General features: G+C 36.0%; 1 protein-coding gene and 1 pseudogene across 6 annotated transcripts in view; one reads left to right on the top strand and one right to left on the bottom strand.

Moving 5' to 3' along the window:
- The window catches only part of LOC113108707 (leucine-rich repeat and calponin homology domain-containing protein 1), a 49,197-nt gene extending 37,756 nt beyond the window's left edge, over positions 1–11,441 (bottom strand). For 3 of the 6 annotated variants that reach the window (XM_026271989.1, XM_026271986.1, XM_026271985.1), the window contains exon 1: positions 11,057–11,440. In XM_026271989.1, coding sequence (XP_026127774.1) covers positions 11,057–11,285 — 229 coding nt within the window. In that variant the 5' untranslated portion in view covers positions 11,286–11,440. Of the gene's footprint in view, positions 1–11,056 lie in introns of all 6 variants that reach the window. The other 3 variants (XM_026271984.1, XM_026271987.1, XM_026271990.1) reach the window with 3 other exon arrangements.
- A 1,045-nt stretch (positions 11,442–12,486) lies between these two features.
- On the top strand, positions 12,487–16,956 carry LOC113108706 (protein RUBCNL-like; annotated as a pseudogene).
- Positions 16,957–17,043: the final 87 nt, after the last annotated feature.

The raw sequence follows: 17,043 nt of genomic DNA, 5'->3' as shown, positions 1-17,043 counted from the left end.
AGTAAAAGGTATACCTTCTTTCTTTGCGTGAACATTTGGACAGCGTTATGCAAATCTTCCCACACAGTGATGTAGACGTGTTTAAACGAGTCGTTTAAGGACAAGTCTTAACTTTTATAAATAATATCTCTTTGGATTTGAGACATTAAACTGCAGGTTTACAGATTTTCTTTATGCACCAAGAGCTTGTAACACTCCAAAGAGAAAGGAAAAATTGAAATCCCATCATTTGACCCCTTTAACATGCTTAATAACTAAGCAATATATGGAGTGTCTAAGTTACATTTTGTACCAATTACTCAAGCAGGTTGACAAAGATACACACAAAGTGGCATTTCATAACATGACCTGAACTTCAGTCACTTCCTACAGAGCTACAGCCTGTTTATCAGACACAATGTACAATGACCTGCTTATTAAGAACCACTCATGAAAACGCTTCTAATACCAAATATGTAATTATAAACTGCTTAACTGAAAAAATGAGCATGAAGTTCTTACAATGTTTTTATTTTACACTCTTTTGATTTGTGTGACAATGCTTGTTTTTGTTTGCTTTAATTTTTTTCAAAATCTTAAACTTTGTGTGCTCTTTTACATTTCTTTACATTTTATCAAGAAAATGTTTTTTAGCATGAAATATGTTTAAGTTTTATATTTAATATACATATATTTGTATTTAGTATTATAGGTATACTTTATATTTATTCAATCAAATATTTGTTTGTTTTTTTCCACGACAATGCACACACACACACACACACACACAAAACAGATACAAACAGAATATCTTCAGAATAACTAAAAGATACTGAGAAATAACTGAGAAATTCAACAGTGCAGAATTTCAGTAAACAACCTTACAAGGCAACTCAAAACTGACAAATCAGAAAAATGTTTATAGGTCAAATTAATAGATTTTTTATTTTTTTTTCCTGAGACGCTAGTGAGTGACAGTTAGATCCTAAGAAACCTGAGATGAGCAAAAGCACATTTCAACATGTTGTGACAAGCCACTCAAGTGCACTTCCTTTAGAAGATGCTCTCCTAAAGCATCATATATGTTTATCTCCGTACATATGTTGTCATTCCCTGGTCACCTGCTTTTCAGGCGATGTGTCTTTCCCAAAAGTTTGTTTAAGGACTGTCACACTGCACCACATTTTACAGCGATCACATTCAGAACATCCTGCAATGCTTTGACACTTTTCCAAACCCAAGGAAACAAGGCCCTACAACATTACTGAGCCAAAACCCTTCAGGACACACATGCCCCCGTTAAGTCACACACACATACCAGCACAATAAGATTCATTTTGTTACATTAGTTAATGTATTATGAACTGTATTTTTAACATAATTTATTCTAGGTAAACGATTAATGTTGATCATTCATATGTAATCATAAAAGGCATTATTAATGTAATATTCATTTAACTGGAAATCTTACCATATTGATAATTTATTTAGATAAGAACATTAACAAGATTAATAAAGCTGTATTTCATGTTTTCAGTTCATAATACTTAAAAAGAAAAATGAAAAAATGATGTCATCGTTTATGAACTCTCCTCTGGTGAACACAAAAGAAGATATTGTGAACTGAAGAATGCTGCTAATCAAACAGTTGATGGAAGCCAGTGACTATTATTATATAAACCAGGCAGCAACTGTTTGGTTATCAAATATTCTTCCAAAATAGCTTGTGTTCAGAAGAAAAATCATACAGATTTGGAACAACATGAGGGTCCCCCATATTGGATATTTCATTCAGTATGACAAAAATACTTGTTTGGAAACACTTTAGTATAGGGACCAATTCTCACTACTAACTGGTTGCTTATTAGCATTCCTATTATTAACATATTAACCTAATAACTGTTTATTAGCACAGATTCTGTAAGACAATATTCAACACCCCTAATACCTAAACTTAACAACTACCTTATGTACTATAAATAAGCAGCAAACTACGAGTTTATTAAGTCATATTAATAGTTTGTTAATAGCGAGAATTTGACTTTTATATGAATAAAAACAAGGACAGTTATAAATTAATATAAAATGATTAATTCTCATTCTGTATGTGGAGGTGTTGCAACAATATATAGTGATATTCTCAATGTTACCCAGAAAACAGGATACAGGTTTAACTCATTCAAAATACTTCTGCTTAGTGTTACACTGTCAGATATGCAAAAGAAATCGAATGTTTCTCTTGCTCTGGCTACTGTGTATAGACCACCAGGGCATTATACAGAATTCTTAAAAGAATTTGCAGAATTCCTCTCAGACTGGTTACAGTAGACAAAGCGCTAATCATGGGAGATTTTAATATTCATGTTGATAAAACAAATGATGCATTAGGACTTGCGTTTACCGACCTAGTAAACTCTTTTGGAGTCAAGCAAAATATCACCCGGCCCACTCATCGTTTTAATACACTAGATTTAATTATATCGCATGGAATCGATCTTACTGATATAGATATCGTACCTCAAAGTGATGATGTTACTGAGCATTTCCTTGTCTCATGCATGCTGCGTATAACTGATATTAACTATATGACTCAGCGTTACATTCTGGGCAGAACTATTGTTCCAGCCACCAAAGACAGATTTGCAAATAAACTGCCTAATTTATCTCAACTGCTCTGTGTACCCATAAATACACTTCAACTAGAAGAAATGACTGGCAACATGGACACTATCTTCTCTAATACTTTAGAAGCTGTTGCCCCCATCAAATTGAAAAAGGTTAGAGAAAAAATGTACTGTGAAAAACAGCCAGGGCTGAGCATATCCACAGACTCATAGAAAATAACCAAAACAATCCAAGGTTTTCATTTAGCACAAGTGGCTAAATTAACAAATAGCAGATGCCACCTGATTCAAACATCCATCAACGTTTAATAGTAATGACTTCATGTATTTATTCACTGATAAAATAGATAACATTATAAATACAATAGCGAATGTAGATTCTACAGCGTCTAATACTTCAGTTTCATCCATCGCACCCAAAGATAAACTGCAGTGCTTCAAAATTATAAGACAGGAAGAGCTAAATAAACTTATCGCTGTATCTAGACCAACAACATGTCTATTAGATCCTGTACCCACTGAAAGAGTTGTTACCTGTAGCTGAAGAACCGCTTATCAGTATTATTAACTCTTAGTTATCTTTAGGTCACGTCCCAAAACCATTCAAGCTGGCGGTTATTAAGCCTCTTACTAAGAAACCACGACTAGATCCTAGTGAACTGGCAAATTATAGGCCCATTTCTAATCTTCCACTTATGTCAATTGAGCTCCTTCCTGCAAAAAAAAAAAAAAAAAAAAAAAAAGATCTGTATAAAGATTTTCAGTCAGGTTTCAGGCCCCACCATAGCACAGAAACTGCACTTGTTAAAATTACAAATTACCTGCTTCTTGCATCAGATCAAGGCTGCATCTCATTGCTAGCTTTACTTGATCTTAGTGCCACATTCAAAACCATAGATCATGACATACTCATAGATTGATTACAAAAATATACAAGTATTCAAGGGCAGGGTCTAAGATGGTTTAGATCCTACCTGTCTGATCGCTACGATTTTGTTTATTTAAATGGGGAGTCATCTCATTTATCACCAGTAAAATATGGGGTGCCACAAGGATCTGTCCTAGGTCCCCTTCTATTTTCAATATACATGTTGCCCCTTGGCAATATTATTGAAAATACGGGATTAGTTTCCACTGTTATGTTGATGATACCCAGCTATATATCTCAACGAGACCAGATGAAAGTTCTAAATTATCTAAGCTAACAGAGTGTGTTAAAAATGTAAAAGATTGGATGACCAATAATTTTCTCCTATTAAATTCAGATAAGACAGAGATATTAATTATTGGACCAAAATACAGTACACAGAATCTTGTAGATTACAATTTTTAAATAGACGGATGTACAGTTACTTCCTCTACAGTCAAAAATCTGGGTGGTATATTAGACAGCAATTTGTCTTTTGAAAATCATATTTCCAATGTTACAAAAACTGCATTCTTCCATCTTAGAAACATTGCCAAGTTACGAAACATGTTACCTGTTTCTGATGCAGAAAAGCTAGTTCATGCATTCAAGACCTGTAGACTAAACTATTGTAATGCACTTCTAGGTGGTTGTCCTGCTTCGTCAATAAACAAGCTACAGGTAGTCCAAAATGCAGCAGCTAGAGTCCTTACGAGGTCAAGAAAATATGATCATATTACCCCAATTTTACAGTCTCTGCACTGGTTACCGATTAAGTTCCGTATCAGTTACAAAAATGATTTAGCTCCTGATTACCTTACTAGCCCTATAGCACGTTACAATCCATCACGCTCCCTAAGGTCTCGAAACGCTGGACTTTTGGTAGTTCCTAGGATAGCAAAGTCCACTAAGGGAGAGCTTTTTCACATTTGGCTCCCAAACTCTGGAATAGCCTTCCTGATAATGTTCAGGGTTCAGACACACTCTCTCTCTTTAAATCTAGATTAAAAACATCTCTTCGGCCAAGTTTTCAAATAATGCATCTAATAATTTGGGACTGCAGTTGTATCTGATCAAATGCACATTCGTATTCATTAGCTTGGGTTAAACTAATTAATTTTACTTTGTTGGAAAAGCAGCTATGCTAATGAAGTCTCTATTTGTTTCTCTGTTTAGCCATGGGATTTACATAAAGCTCCAGTCTGGATCCAGAACACCTGAGAAAAGATGATGCTGACCCCTCAGAGGACCCCAGATGATGCTTACCCTGAATCAACAAACAGAACTAACAAATATTGCTACAAGTGTGACTGCATCATATAATAATTGCTGATAATAATGTTCATCGTCTGGCTAACTACATCTTGTATTATTTTTTCTGAAAAATCCTGTCAAACATGCACAAACTGACAGTCACCACTGATAAGCTACTACTAAATATTGTAGAAACGTAAATTTCTGTAAAGCTGCTTTGCAATGATTTGTATCGTAAAAGAGCGCTATACAAATAAACTTCAATTGAATAGAAAAAATAAATAAGATTTCCGAAAAATACCCTACGGAGCAACAAATTGCTATGGATTTGTACATGTATGTACTTCCTTGCCTTGTTTTCGGGTTATCAGTGAATGCCTGGGTTTTGTAATGGGTGGTGTGCTGTTGCCATGGTGCATTAGCAAACACTCTGAAAGGTGTTGATGTAATGCATCTTTAATGCATAATGTTTATCCAAAGTGGTGTTCCCCAGAGATAAGACGCACCCCTACACATACCCAATATTTGAAGGTTGGAGTATCTGTGTGTACATGTGTGTGGGTGTTATCCCATAATTCTTTTAACTACGCATTAAACACCACTGCATCCACCCACCCAAGCACTGCAAGTACCATAGACAAAGGAAGCTGAAGGTGAGATGAAGACCATCTCAGCAGTCTATACTACAATCTTATTAGCAGTTGTCACACTTAAAATAAACCCTGACTGTCTGCGAAAACAAAACCTGCCTCAGAGAGCTTGTCAGAGAGAGGATTTGTGCTTGCCCATATTTATGGAAATGCTATCATGAAGAACAGCGTTTGTGTTGTGAGCAAATTTGTGTTTTAAAAGCCAGATTGTGTAACAAAGTCTGTGTGCATGCATGTGAGCTCATGTGAAACGTACTTGTGTGGGTTGACAGCAGATTAAAGTAGGAGGTGAGAGTGAGTGGATGCCTTCATCGTAACATTATCATCTCGCGTCTATGGGAGAGTTGAGTACGGGTCACAGGTAATGAACATGGGTGTATGCGTGCAAAGAGGAGTGTGTGGATCACACATACCACCTGACATGCCGAATGGCTCTAAGAGCAACAACCAAGACAATCAAACAGACAAGACTGCATCAGGTTGTGAATAGCCCTGTGCTGCTTAAAACTGCAGTGTAACACTAGTGTGTTAGAGAACACAGAGCTGCTCTGTTTACTTGTGTGACCCACTGATATGTTTAAACTGATGCACACAGTTTTATCTATTTTTGCTATGAGTAGAACTGCATTACAACAGAGTCCACTGCGTGATTCAGCTGGTTAACACACTCGCTTTTAAGGTGTTTTCATTAGGGATGCACTCTGTCGATAATGATAAGCCCATAATTATTTTCAGTTCATCAACAGACCAATGGATAATTTTTAAATTAAAATTATGAAAATGTTTTAAAATAAAAAATATTTGAAAACGAAATATGTATTCCTGTGATGGGAAAGCTGAATTTTCAGCAGCCATAACTCCAGTCTTGAGTATATCGTGATTCTTCAGCAATCGTTCTAATATAGCCTACTGATTTGATGCTTAAGAAACATTTCTTATTCTTATTGATGCTGAAAACAGCTTAAGATTTAAGATTTTTTTTAAGGATTTAGTAATTTTTTTGTTTCACAGCATTCCAATGTACACTGTGACAATGGATATAAATTTTGTGATTTGCTAAATATTACATTTAACAGTGTTATTCAATTATGAGTGTTACTGAAGATGAAGTTAAAAATAGGGAAAACTAGCATGCACATACTACAGCACACTTTTTATAGAAATTCCTCCTGAAATCTCATTTACTCATTTATTATATACAGTGTTGATGGTGAAGACTAGCACGTCCTGAAGCAACATAACCAGGGCATCATCTACCCAAAAGACAGAGAGCTCAAGGACGTAAATACATAAAAAACTACACACTGGTTTGTTAGTAGTGGAAAATACCCAACGCCACCTATGAAACTCCTGTGAAATGGTAGAGAGTGCAGCAAAGAAAATGTGTGTGTGAGGACAACATGTCCCAGCTTGAAATATCTTGAGTCAGTTAAAAAACAAAAAACAACGACAGCTTCTGAGGAGAAATATGAGCTGAAATCCACTGTGGAACAGGCACAGAGGACCTGAACGGGTCCTAACCAACACTCCTACTGAAGACACAAGTCTTCTTAAGGTGTTTTGAAATCTATCTAAATAAGGTCAACAATGCAGAGTGAGTAAATATTTCTCGTGGTCAATTTTCCTTTATTCATGGTAAGGATGACTTCATCTCTGTGAACTGTGACACCATAAGCAACTAAAACGATGACTGTTTAGTCACATAATAACACTTAATACATTCCAAAAATCACAATGGACTGGGTGTTTAATTTTCTGCATTAAAGTCCTTCAGAAGACCATTTAAGAATGCTAGGAATTTGCAATTTCTACGGTCTGCCCTTTCCTGTTTCCTATTTTAGCTGCTCTCCGGCCTCCGAGCAGAGGGGAGTGCGGAGAAATTCACGGGGAACGGAAGCAGATCTCCCGCTCTCTCAACATTCCTAACTGTCATCTTGGCTTTCGCCGCAGCCGTTCATTATGACGACTACTGGGGACTGAATCTTTTCAGTGAACGAATCATTACCATAAAATGACTCGTTAACAGTTTATTTTGAAACACGTGGAGTAAATTATAGAAGTCCCGCATATCATCACAAGAGAAATGTCTGTCATCTTCCAGTGCTGTCAAACGATTAATCGAAATAAAAGTTTTTGTTTACATAATATATGTGTGTGTACTGTATATATTTAATAAGTATATAAATACACACACTATATGTTATATTTGTATATTAAATATATTTATATATAATATAAATTATATAAATATAAATATATACATGTGAATATTTTCTAAACATATAATGTATGTGTGTGTATTTATATATACATAATAATGATGCACAGTACACACACATATATTACATGAACAAACATTTATTTTGGATGCGATTAAGCACGATTAATCATTTGACTTTTTACAGTAAGGTCCAGTTATGACCTATTGATTTTTTTTTTTTTTTTTTAAATGAGACATATTTATGGTTGCATTGTTCACAATCAGATCTACGATGTGCAATTAGAAAATAGATTTTGTGGATTTATTTAAGTCAGCTTTCTGCAGTCTATTGTTGGCATGAAAGAAAACATAAAGGGGGGGTACAATGGTGTTTCGTGAACTCAGAGTTGTTCACAGAGTTAAAGAGATAGATTCTCATGCTAAACATGGCCAAAGTTTAAAAAAATAATTTAAAAGAATGACTGAGACTTTTTGTGCCGAAAATCTTACTTCCGGGTTGGTGCAAGTTTCAGCTGGTTTTTTTTCGATCGTGGATCTAATGACGTAGACGAGAACAGAAGTCCTTACAATAGCATTTCTACCAGAAAAGCGCGCCCCGCGAACACACATTAACCAGAGGAGAGCGAGACCGCGCACATCAACGTTCTTCAAAATCATCGACAGCGCTGCATAGGATTTGTTCGAGAATGCCTCCAAATAAGTTCATTTTTGGATGTGAGGGAAAGTTTACTATGTTCAGCTTCCCCAAGAACCCAGCGTTAAAGAGCCACACAGATGGGAAATCAAAAATTACCTGTATTACAGTGTATGATGTAGCTGTCCATCAGTGTAAACAATGTGCAAAGTAATTAAACCAAAAAGTACACGATTTATAAAGTTATCGGCTTCTAAAGTAAGGAGTCGACTCTGAATCACTGAAACGAGTCGTTATAGATTTCAAATCTTTGCCCATCTCTATGTACGTCACTAGGAACACTTTGCATAATAATCTCCGCCTACCGTCATGAGAGAAACGTAACTCTGACCTGCCCCCCCCCCCACACACACACACACAGACGCTCTGTTTGGTGTGATAGCATCATGTCGAGGAGACAGTGTGTTTTTAATTGTAAAGGCAAGTTTGTTTTATTTTCACTGCCAAAGAATGAAGATCAGAAGAACCAATGGCTAAAGTTCATTTTTACCACAATACCAGAGCAGTACAACAAATCCCTTTTGTTGTGTTCACAACATTTCACTGATGACTGCTTTTCTAATCTCGGTGAGTACAAGGCGGGATTTTCAAAGCGTTTGGCCATAAACGCGAAGTATGATTATGAAGTTATGTGTCTGTTTTCTCCCGAGCGTCTTATCAGTATATGTGCTGTCTGCAGCCTTTCTCTCCGCTGATCGTCATGTACAAACACGTCATTAAAATGAAGTGTAACTCCGTGAATACTCAACGAAGAGACATGAGAGAGATATCTATAGAAAGCTTGACATGTCTACTTTGAAACTAAACAAGTGCTGCCGAAAACAGATATTCTGTGATAAAGTAATCCATATGAAAACAACGCGATGTCCGTTTTTCAGGTCTCCCTTCGTGACCACGCCCCCGCGCTGAATTTGTGGTTTGAATACACCCACACAGAAGAAAAAGCAGCGAGACTGTTCAAGTTTTTTTTTTTTTTACTGTTTGCTTCGCGATGAGAGGAATAAGACATAATTCACCCCAAACAGATGCTAACGCATAGTTTACCGTAAAGGTGTGTGCGGAAACAACCAATCAAACCTGACTATGTCAGTTGACCAATCAGAACACAGTATGCTACCGAAAGGTGGGGTTTAAGGAAACTGAATCTTTTGAACAGCTTTGTGTGAACCGTTTGGGGATCTCTGAGAATTGAGGTAATTTTAAAATGATATTTTGACAAAATGACAATGTTTTTTTAACCTTGGATGGATTTAAACCTAATGTACAGGACTTATAAACAGTGATAGGAAGCTTAGAATTTTCATCTTACTGGCTCTTTAAATGAACAGTGGATGCAGTTTGTTTTTCCGTGGCAGTGGAGAGTATCAAGTGCGTTTGTGTGTTCTGGTCTTTTGAGTGACGAATGTTTTATAAATGTTTCTAGGCCAAAGTCGAAGCTGGATTTGCAGATCGTTTGCTATTAAAACATGGAGCCGTGCCTGTGATAAAAGACCCCATTCATGTAAGTACAATTGCATCAGATTTCTGTATTTTGTTTGAAATCAGCACATAAGTGAATATTTGTTAATGGTAACAACACGAAACATCAGTATTATAGCTCCGCTTAAGGCACGCCTCCAGGAGCTTGGCTTTTTCCGAAAAAAAACAAAACAAAAAAAAAAACAGAAAGCTGTATTTTTCTTTTATAAATATGATAAAACTAAAGACTTTTTGGATCTATGAAGGATGCAATAGGTACTCAAGATTAGCATGAGATTAGGTGAAACTGTGTATGTTATGTACCCTTTAAAAGCAAGGACTCCAGACCCTGGCTTGGAATCGTGTTTGATCGACTTGGTAAAGTGAATAATTCAGTGACTCATTCACCACACACTGATAGAAACTGGTGTCTCAGAAAGTTCTACTGAATGAATCATTTTGCTTAAGCGACTCAATCGATTCGACTCACTGAGATCCCTACCACTACTGACGTCACAGATCCCTACCACTACTGACGTCACATGCTTCGCCGAGATGCGTGTCTCATGTTCTTATTACCACAATAAGCAGTTCACAAGGTCATTCTTTTCCGTTCGGGACATATTGAAACAAAGCGTAAGTGTCTCCTCACGAGAGTGTCCTTAATGAAGACGTCAATAAGTTGTAGGTTAATTATTCACGTCATTCAATAAAGAGTAAACAAAAGAACTAATCCCTGCAGATCCCATGATCATCAGCCTAGAGAGTTCTGGTTTCAAAACACAATCCACGAATGCATTCATTTTCATTTCATAGGCATTGGTGTGTTCTGCTGAACTCCAAAGATGGAAATGAAAGCCCCTGTCAAAAGTGCCAGGGGATTTCCATAGTACTCAGGATGTGGACAAGCTGGTCACATATGACGTCTTATTATGGACAGTAATAATATCCACTACTTTAGTACCACACATCCTCAAATCTCCGAGATGGGTGTTTATAATAGACAACTGAAGAAGCCCACTTCTTTTTATCCTGTCTGCAACATGTTCTATAACATTTATATAGATACTGAGTCTGACACAAATATTTCATCCGCTTTCTGTTGAGTTGACTACAGTGGAAGTTTTTAAAAAGCCAAAACATCTTTAATTGGTCGAATGCGACAAAACATATTTTAGGAAACATTCGCGTTTGAAACTATCCTAAGCGCATGTGACCGAGCAGGCGCAGTGTGCTAAAAACAAATAAAGCATCACTTCATCACTTTACCTGCTTCCACCGTATCCGTTAGGTCGTAATTAGCTGCTGTCCGGGGGAATTCTTTCAGTTTTCTTGTGCTGAGATTCAGAAATCCGGAGTTCGCCGCATCCTCCAGAGCTCTCTCCAAACCCCGGTTGAGAGGCAGGTTCGAATTGGAGCCCAGTCCGCTCAGGTTCGTCTGTAATGCGGCAGAGGGCAGCTGGGAATGAGGACGGGGCTCCGGTCCCAGCGTCGCCATGTTCGCCCCGTCGGGGAAAAATAAAAAAAAAGCTCGTCAAGAGGCTCTGCGATCGGTATATCCCAAAGAAAATGTTCTGGTCTCAGAAGCGGTGGGTGAATTTCCTCCTAGTGCGCTATCTGACTGTCCATAACGCGTCTGCGCAGTTTGTTTATGGACCTGAGCGCGTGCCAATAACGGGCTGGATGGCCTTAACTACAGCGCCATCTGCTGGACGCGAACAGCAGCTGCAAACAAATGGTGGCGATGAGCAGAATGCTTTTAGAAAAATTCATTGAATGGATTATAAAATAATAAAGCTTAACCTTTTGGGAATTCATCGTTGTTATACCAAATGTTATTAAACACACAATAAATACATGCTCTCTTTTTACTGTCATAATATATATATATAACATAATATATATATATATATATATATATATATATATATATATATATATATATATATATAACTAAATAGTAACATGAAAGTAAAATATTAAGATTTAATTCAATAAAATATCATGTTATTATAAAGCACACACAAGTTTAATAATAAAATAATCATAATAATTAGTTTTAATTTAAAACCCTATGTGTGCTGAGCTACAATAAAATAATATATATTTTTTAAGTTAATTGTGCATAATATTATTATTATTATTTTTTTTTTTTGATGGATTCTTATAATAAAGTAAATTTTAGTCGTTAATGTTACAAATACAATTAAATGAATTAACATTTTGATGAATTGATCAGATTGAGGAGAACAATGCTATCCTGGAAGTTTTTGTACTAATTCTGAACATTCTGAAAGTGCACCTGAGGCTATATATGTATGTGTGTGTGTGTGTGTGTGTGTATACACACACACACACACACATACACACTTTAATGTTTTTACTTTAAAACTTTGATTGCTCTTGCTTTAGTTATATATGGTATGCTTCCCCCATTATACTTGTCATCTAATCAAGCAAGTTAGACACTGTTCTGCTTCTCTAAAGACATCGTAGCCTACATTGGCTATTTTTTAGAGACTGAGGAAGTGAAACTGCTGGAGACTTGTCAGATCATATCATAAACGAAAGCTGCAGCTTTTCTTCTTCTTTCCCGAACGAAATATGGTGAGTTTTACTGGCTCTTATCTGTCTGCTAGATCAACTATCACATAATCAAACACGAAGTCTTTGCTCTCAGCTGTCTGTCAGGATCATTGTGAAACACGGATACAGTTTACAACCTTCACATCGTTGCAGTTGTGAATCTTAAAAGCATAGATCGCCCAAAGTCTTATTTTGGATTAAAGAGTAAACTGGTTATGCAGGTTTGGAACGACATGGAACATTCTTTTAGTGATTTGTAGTGTCTCTCAGTAATATGTAGCCTACTTACACAGGTTGATGGTACAAAATAAACTATTTGTTTAACCAAAACAGTTTCCATTTATCTCAGAGTGTTTTACTGTTCTTTCCTCTCTCATCCTACAGGCAAATGTGGGTAACAGCTGTCGCTTTGTTAGCTGGTTAGTGAATTCTGATTTAAATCACCCCGACAGCACTGATGATGATGATGATGATGATGATGATGGTATTTCTGAAGATGGACTGAAGATGTGTGGATGTAACGCTCCAGTCGCTGAACTGGATTCAGGTCTGTTTGAGCCTGAGGAAGAGTACCATCTACCCCGGAGCAGCCCTGTCATATCCCGCAAGAGACAGAACACAGAGACAGAAAAACAGTTTGGTCTGTCTTTGACACCTCCAATATGGGAACTATCTATCTCCCCAACTGTCAAATCTAACTGTTCAAGTCTGCACAGACTGGTAGAGTCCAGTCGATCAGAGGAAGAGAGAACCCTTGATCACGGTGTTTCACCCAAGGGCTCTTCAGGACACACACAGCTCCTCTCAGATAGTCATGGCACAGTGAAAGGAGTTCCACCTGTCTCTAAGGACACTCGCAGCCACTCTTTTGTTTCTGGGCGATTGCATGAGGGTTTGCAGTCAAAGACTAAAAGAAGAGCCTGCTCTGACCTCCCACCAGCATCTGTTCAGAGGAGCTCAGACCGAGCTCAGAAACATGGGTCATGTGTAGATCACTCCACTGCAGACTTCTACAGTCTGGACCAGGTACACTGTAAAAAAAAAATTATTTACTTAAAAATATAGTGCATTATTTTTTGCAAGCCACTTTTTAAGCATTTTCACATGGAATCTCTAGCAACATTAACTAAGAAACTTCAGCAGTACCTAAATATTTGAGGATCCTTATAGAAATGTTGCTTAAATGTCAACTTATAAACAGAGTTGCCAACTCATTTTCAGGGGAAGTTGCTAAAGGAAGGTCGATTTGTTACTAAAAGTTGCTAAATGGCATTGTGATGTCATTGCATGATGACATTATTACGTAAATATGAAGCAAAATTACATCAAATCTCAGGAAACAAGTATTTTATGTGTTCATTTAGATTAGTTCATAAAATAATGTAAAATTATATATATATATATATATATATATATAAAATACAATAACTGTATTTTAAATACAACATTGAATTATTGAACACTTGCACATTTTTGAACAATTACAATTTATTTATATTATTAGATAGTAAACTAATAAAACTACAAATTCTGAACAATTATAGTTTAAGTATTAGCAGTTAGTATAAAAATAGGCCACAATCTATTATATTAATATGAAGGCATTTTCCATATTGATTTTTCACAGGTTTTTTTATCTGCATTTTAAACTACGCACTGCATTTTGTGTTTTCAGATTACAGAATTACAATGGATAATGAATAATTGATAATGGATAATGTCCTGGAAAATAACTAGTAAAAGCTACTTACAAAGTGTATCATAAATGAACAATTATTTAAAAATTCAATTATTATTATTAAATTAAAAAAATTGCAAATAGCAGCTAATTTAATTCATTGTGATGTGTGTACTGCTAGGGTTCTTTGGTTTCCTCATTTTGTGTCGTTTAGACGGAAAATGTGTGCCTTTTTATCGTTTGAGTCACTTATCAAAAGTTTCTAAAAGTTGCCAAAAAAAAAATGCTAAAACGACAACTAGATAATTACAATTACAGTTACACCCTAGAGGATTTTGGTAAATCCAGCTTCTGTTGTAGATGTCTTTGTATTATAATTTTGGCAAGGTAAAGTGTGTATTATTTATTATCATTGTTTATGTGCAGGAAAATGCTCATTTTGTGGTTGTGGATATGGTGTTGGAAATGCTGGAGGCCGTGAAATGGGTCGTGTGTTTGCAGCAGTTACAAAACACTCATCCTCCTCACCAGGACAGATGTGAAAAACCAAATACCTCAAAAACCGACTCAATCTATTCCTTTGACAGCGGGTTTGAGGGTACGATTGCAGCAAAGCCTCGTGTCATCCACATGTGATGTGGTTCAGCCAAAGATCAGATAATGCTGACCTGCTCACTGTAAAACAAACAGCTCATCATGAATTAGCATTTACTTCTGCAGTATTTGACTTTGCAAATGTGTTTTGGTTTGGACAAGTGTTTGTCTGAAATCCCCTTTGCAGGTAACCTTTTACAATAATGTTCAAATGTTAACATTAGGTAATGCATTTAATTAACTGTTGTTTTTAGTTGATGAATATTTGATCATTTAGTAGATATGCTCTTATTCCAAGTATCATCCATTTAAACACAACTGGTGACATCTTATGTCTCAGTTATGTAGTGGATCAAGATGAATGTTGTACAGATAATGTAAAGTGTTACATGCCAAAGTATAAAACACTTTTTGTAAGCTGCTACCTAAATTACCTAATTATAAAGTAAATGCATTCGTAGATAGTCTATAGTCATAATGCTCATCTCTTCAAATTCTGATGCAAATGTAAAGGAAAATAATGCTGGTCATATAGGAAGTGCATGTAGTTCTTTCTTTTTTTTTTCTCTGCCAGACGACAGTGCCCCCAAAACTATCTCCAAACAGATACTCCCTGGCTTCTTTTCAGAGGTATGCAGTGAATTCTGCACTTACAAAGTCATGTCACTGTGTTTTTTTTTTAATGCATAAATTCCAGCATTGTTTTATTTTGCAGTTGTCTACAGAGCTCCGAAATGCAGTGTTCTGCCGAAGATTTAGCCCACCATTGGTGTCAGAGTTCAGGAAGCAGTGGTTCCCCTCTGAGCTACTGCAAAACCCTTGACAACCTCGACTCTGCTCTGCAGGAAGTGAGAATGGTTATGAATAAACACACAATCATGCCAACGAGCACACACAGGTGCAGCCACAGAAACAGACACACATCTCCCTTCCATCCGCCACATACTGTACACGCATGAAAACATTTTTAAGGACACAGGACATTCATTTTCACAATATTTAATTAGTACTAATAATAAATGAAAACATGCCCACACACACTTCTGTCTTTTCCACAGGTCTCTGTCCCTTTTATGGCAGATGACAGGATCCGTCTGACTGAAGAGATTGTGCAGAAGACCAGAATGAGAGGAACACTTACCTGGGCTCCACCCAGATTTCAGATCATCTTCTTTGTCCAACCAACACACAGGTCAGTAAGACCGGCATATCCACATTAACATTCACGAAAGCTTGACTCTCTTGGTCAGTGTTACACTTACGAAGAACTTTAGCATCTATATATATATATATATATATATATATATATATATATATATATATATATATATTTATTATATATGTATATGTATGTATGTATATATATATATATATATATATATATATTATTTTATATATTATTATATATATATATATATATATATATATTCATTTATTATTATTATTATTATTTTTTATTTTTTTACACATGCTTTAGTTTGTTTGTCAACACAATAAAATGTACATATTTAAATTACAAAAAATTTTATAAAATCATTAAAAATTTCCTTAAATCAAACTTTTAATTTGACTATGACAATGCACACTTTTTTAAATTATATTTTAAGAAACGGTCATAAAAGTGTATTCTTTTAAAATGCATTAAAGTGGTATTTTATTTGATTAATTTTTCATTCTCTGCAAGTACAGTTTTTAAAAATGCATTTTAAGATTAGAAGTACTTTACAAGTGCACATTGATACCGGCATATTTCTTTTTCACAAGGGTAAGTAAATATTTGTTTATCTGTTTATCAGGCGCAGTGATGTTATTGCTTCCCAGAACTTCCTGTGTGCAGGCTGTGGGACTAAAATCGAGCCCAGTGAGTAATAAAGCTGCTCCTACAGTATATGAGCCATGCCATCCAAAGCTTTGAGTCCTCTGACATTAGGCCTTCACTCTCTCCCAAGGGTATATGAAGAAGTTGCGGTATTGTGACTACCTGGGTAAATACTTTTGTGATGGCTGCCACGGAGGTTTGGAATCAGTGATTCCAGGTCGGGTTCTGAAGAACTGGGATTTTGCACGATATCCAGTTTGCCATTTCTCAAACAGTTACTGGACTCTATATGGCAGCAACCGCTCTTCAGACTTACAAGTGTGGCCAAGACACCTGTACAGTCAGGCCAAAGAGCTGCAGCGTTTCAGAGTGAGTGCTTCATTCTGCCCTGGTGCGATATTACATTATAGAAGTAATGTTAATCACAGAATAATCATTATCAAGTACTTTTGTTAAAAGTATAACTATAAATTCTTATCAGATGCCTCACGTTGGCTGTTAGCTAGAAGTTTTTTTAATTTACTTTTTTGGAATCTACATATGAACTGTTTTTAATAACACTTCTTTTCAAAGGTTTGG

This window comes from Carassius auratus, chromosome 9 (genome assembly GCF_003368295.1).
Source record: "Carassius auratus strain Wakin chromosome 9, ASM336829v1, whole genome shotgun sequence".
In the NCBI taxonomy this organism is placed as follows: domain Eukaryota; kingdom Metazoa; phylum Chordata; class Actinopteri; order Cypriniformes; family Cyprinidae; genus Carassius; species Carassius auratus.
Note: the sequence above shows the minus strand (reverse complement) of the source record. Positions and strands in the feature narration are given on the sequence as shown.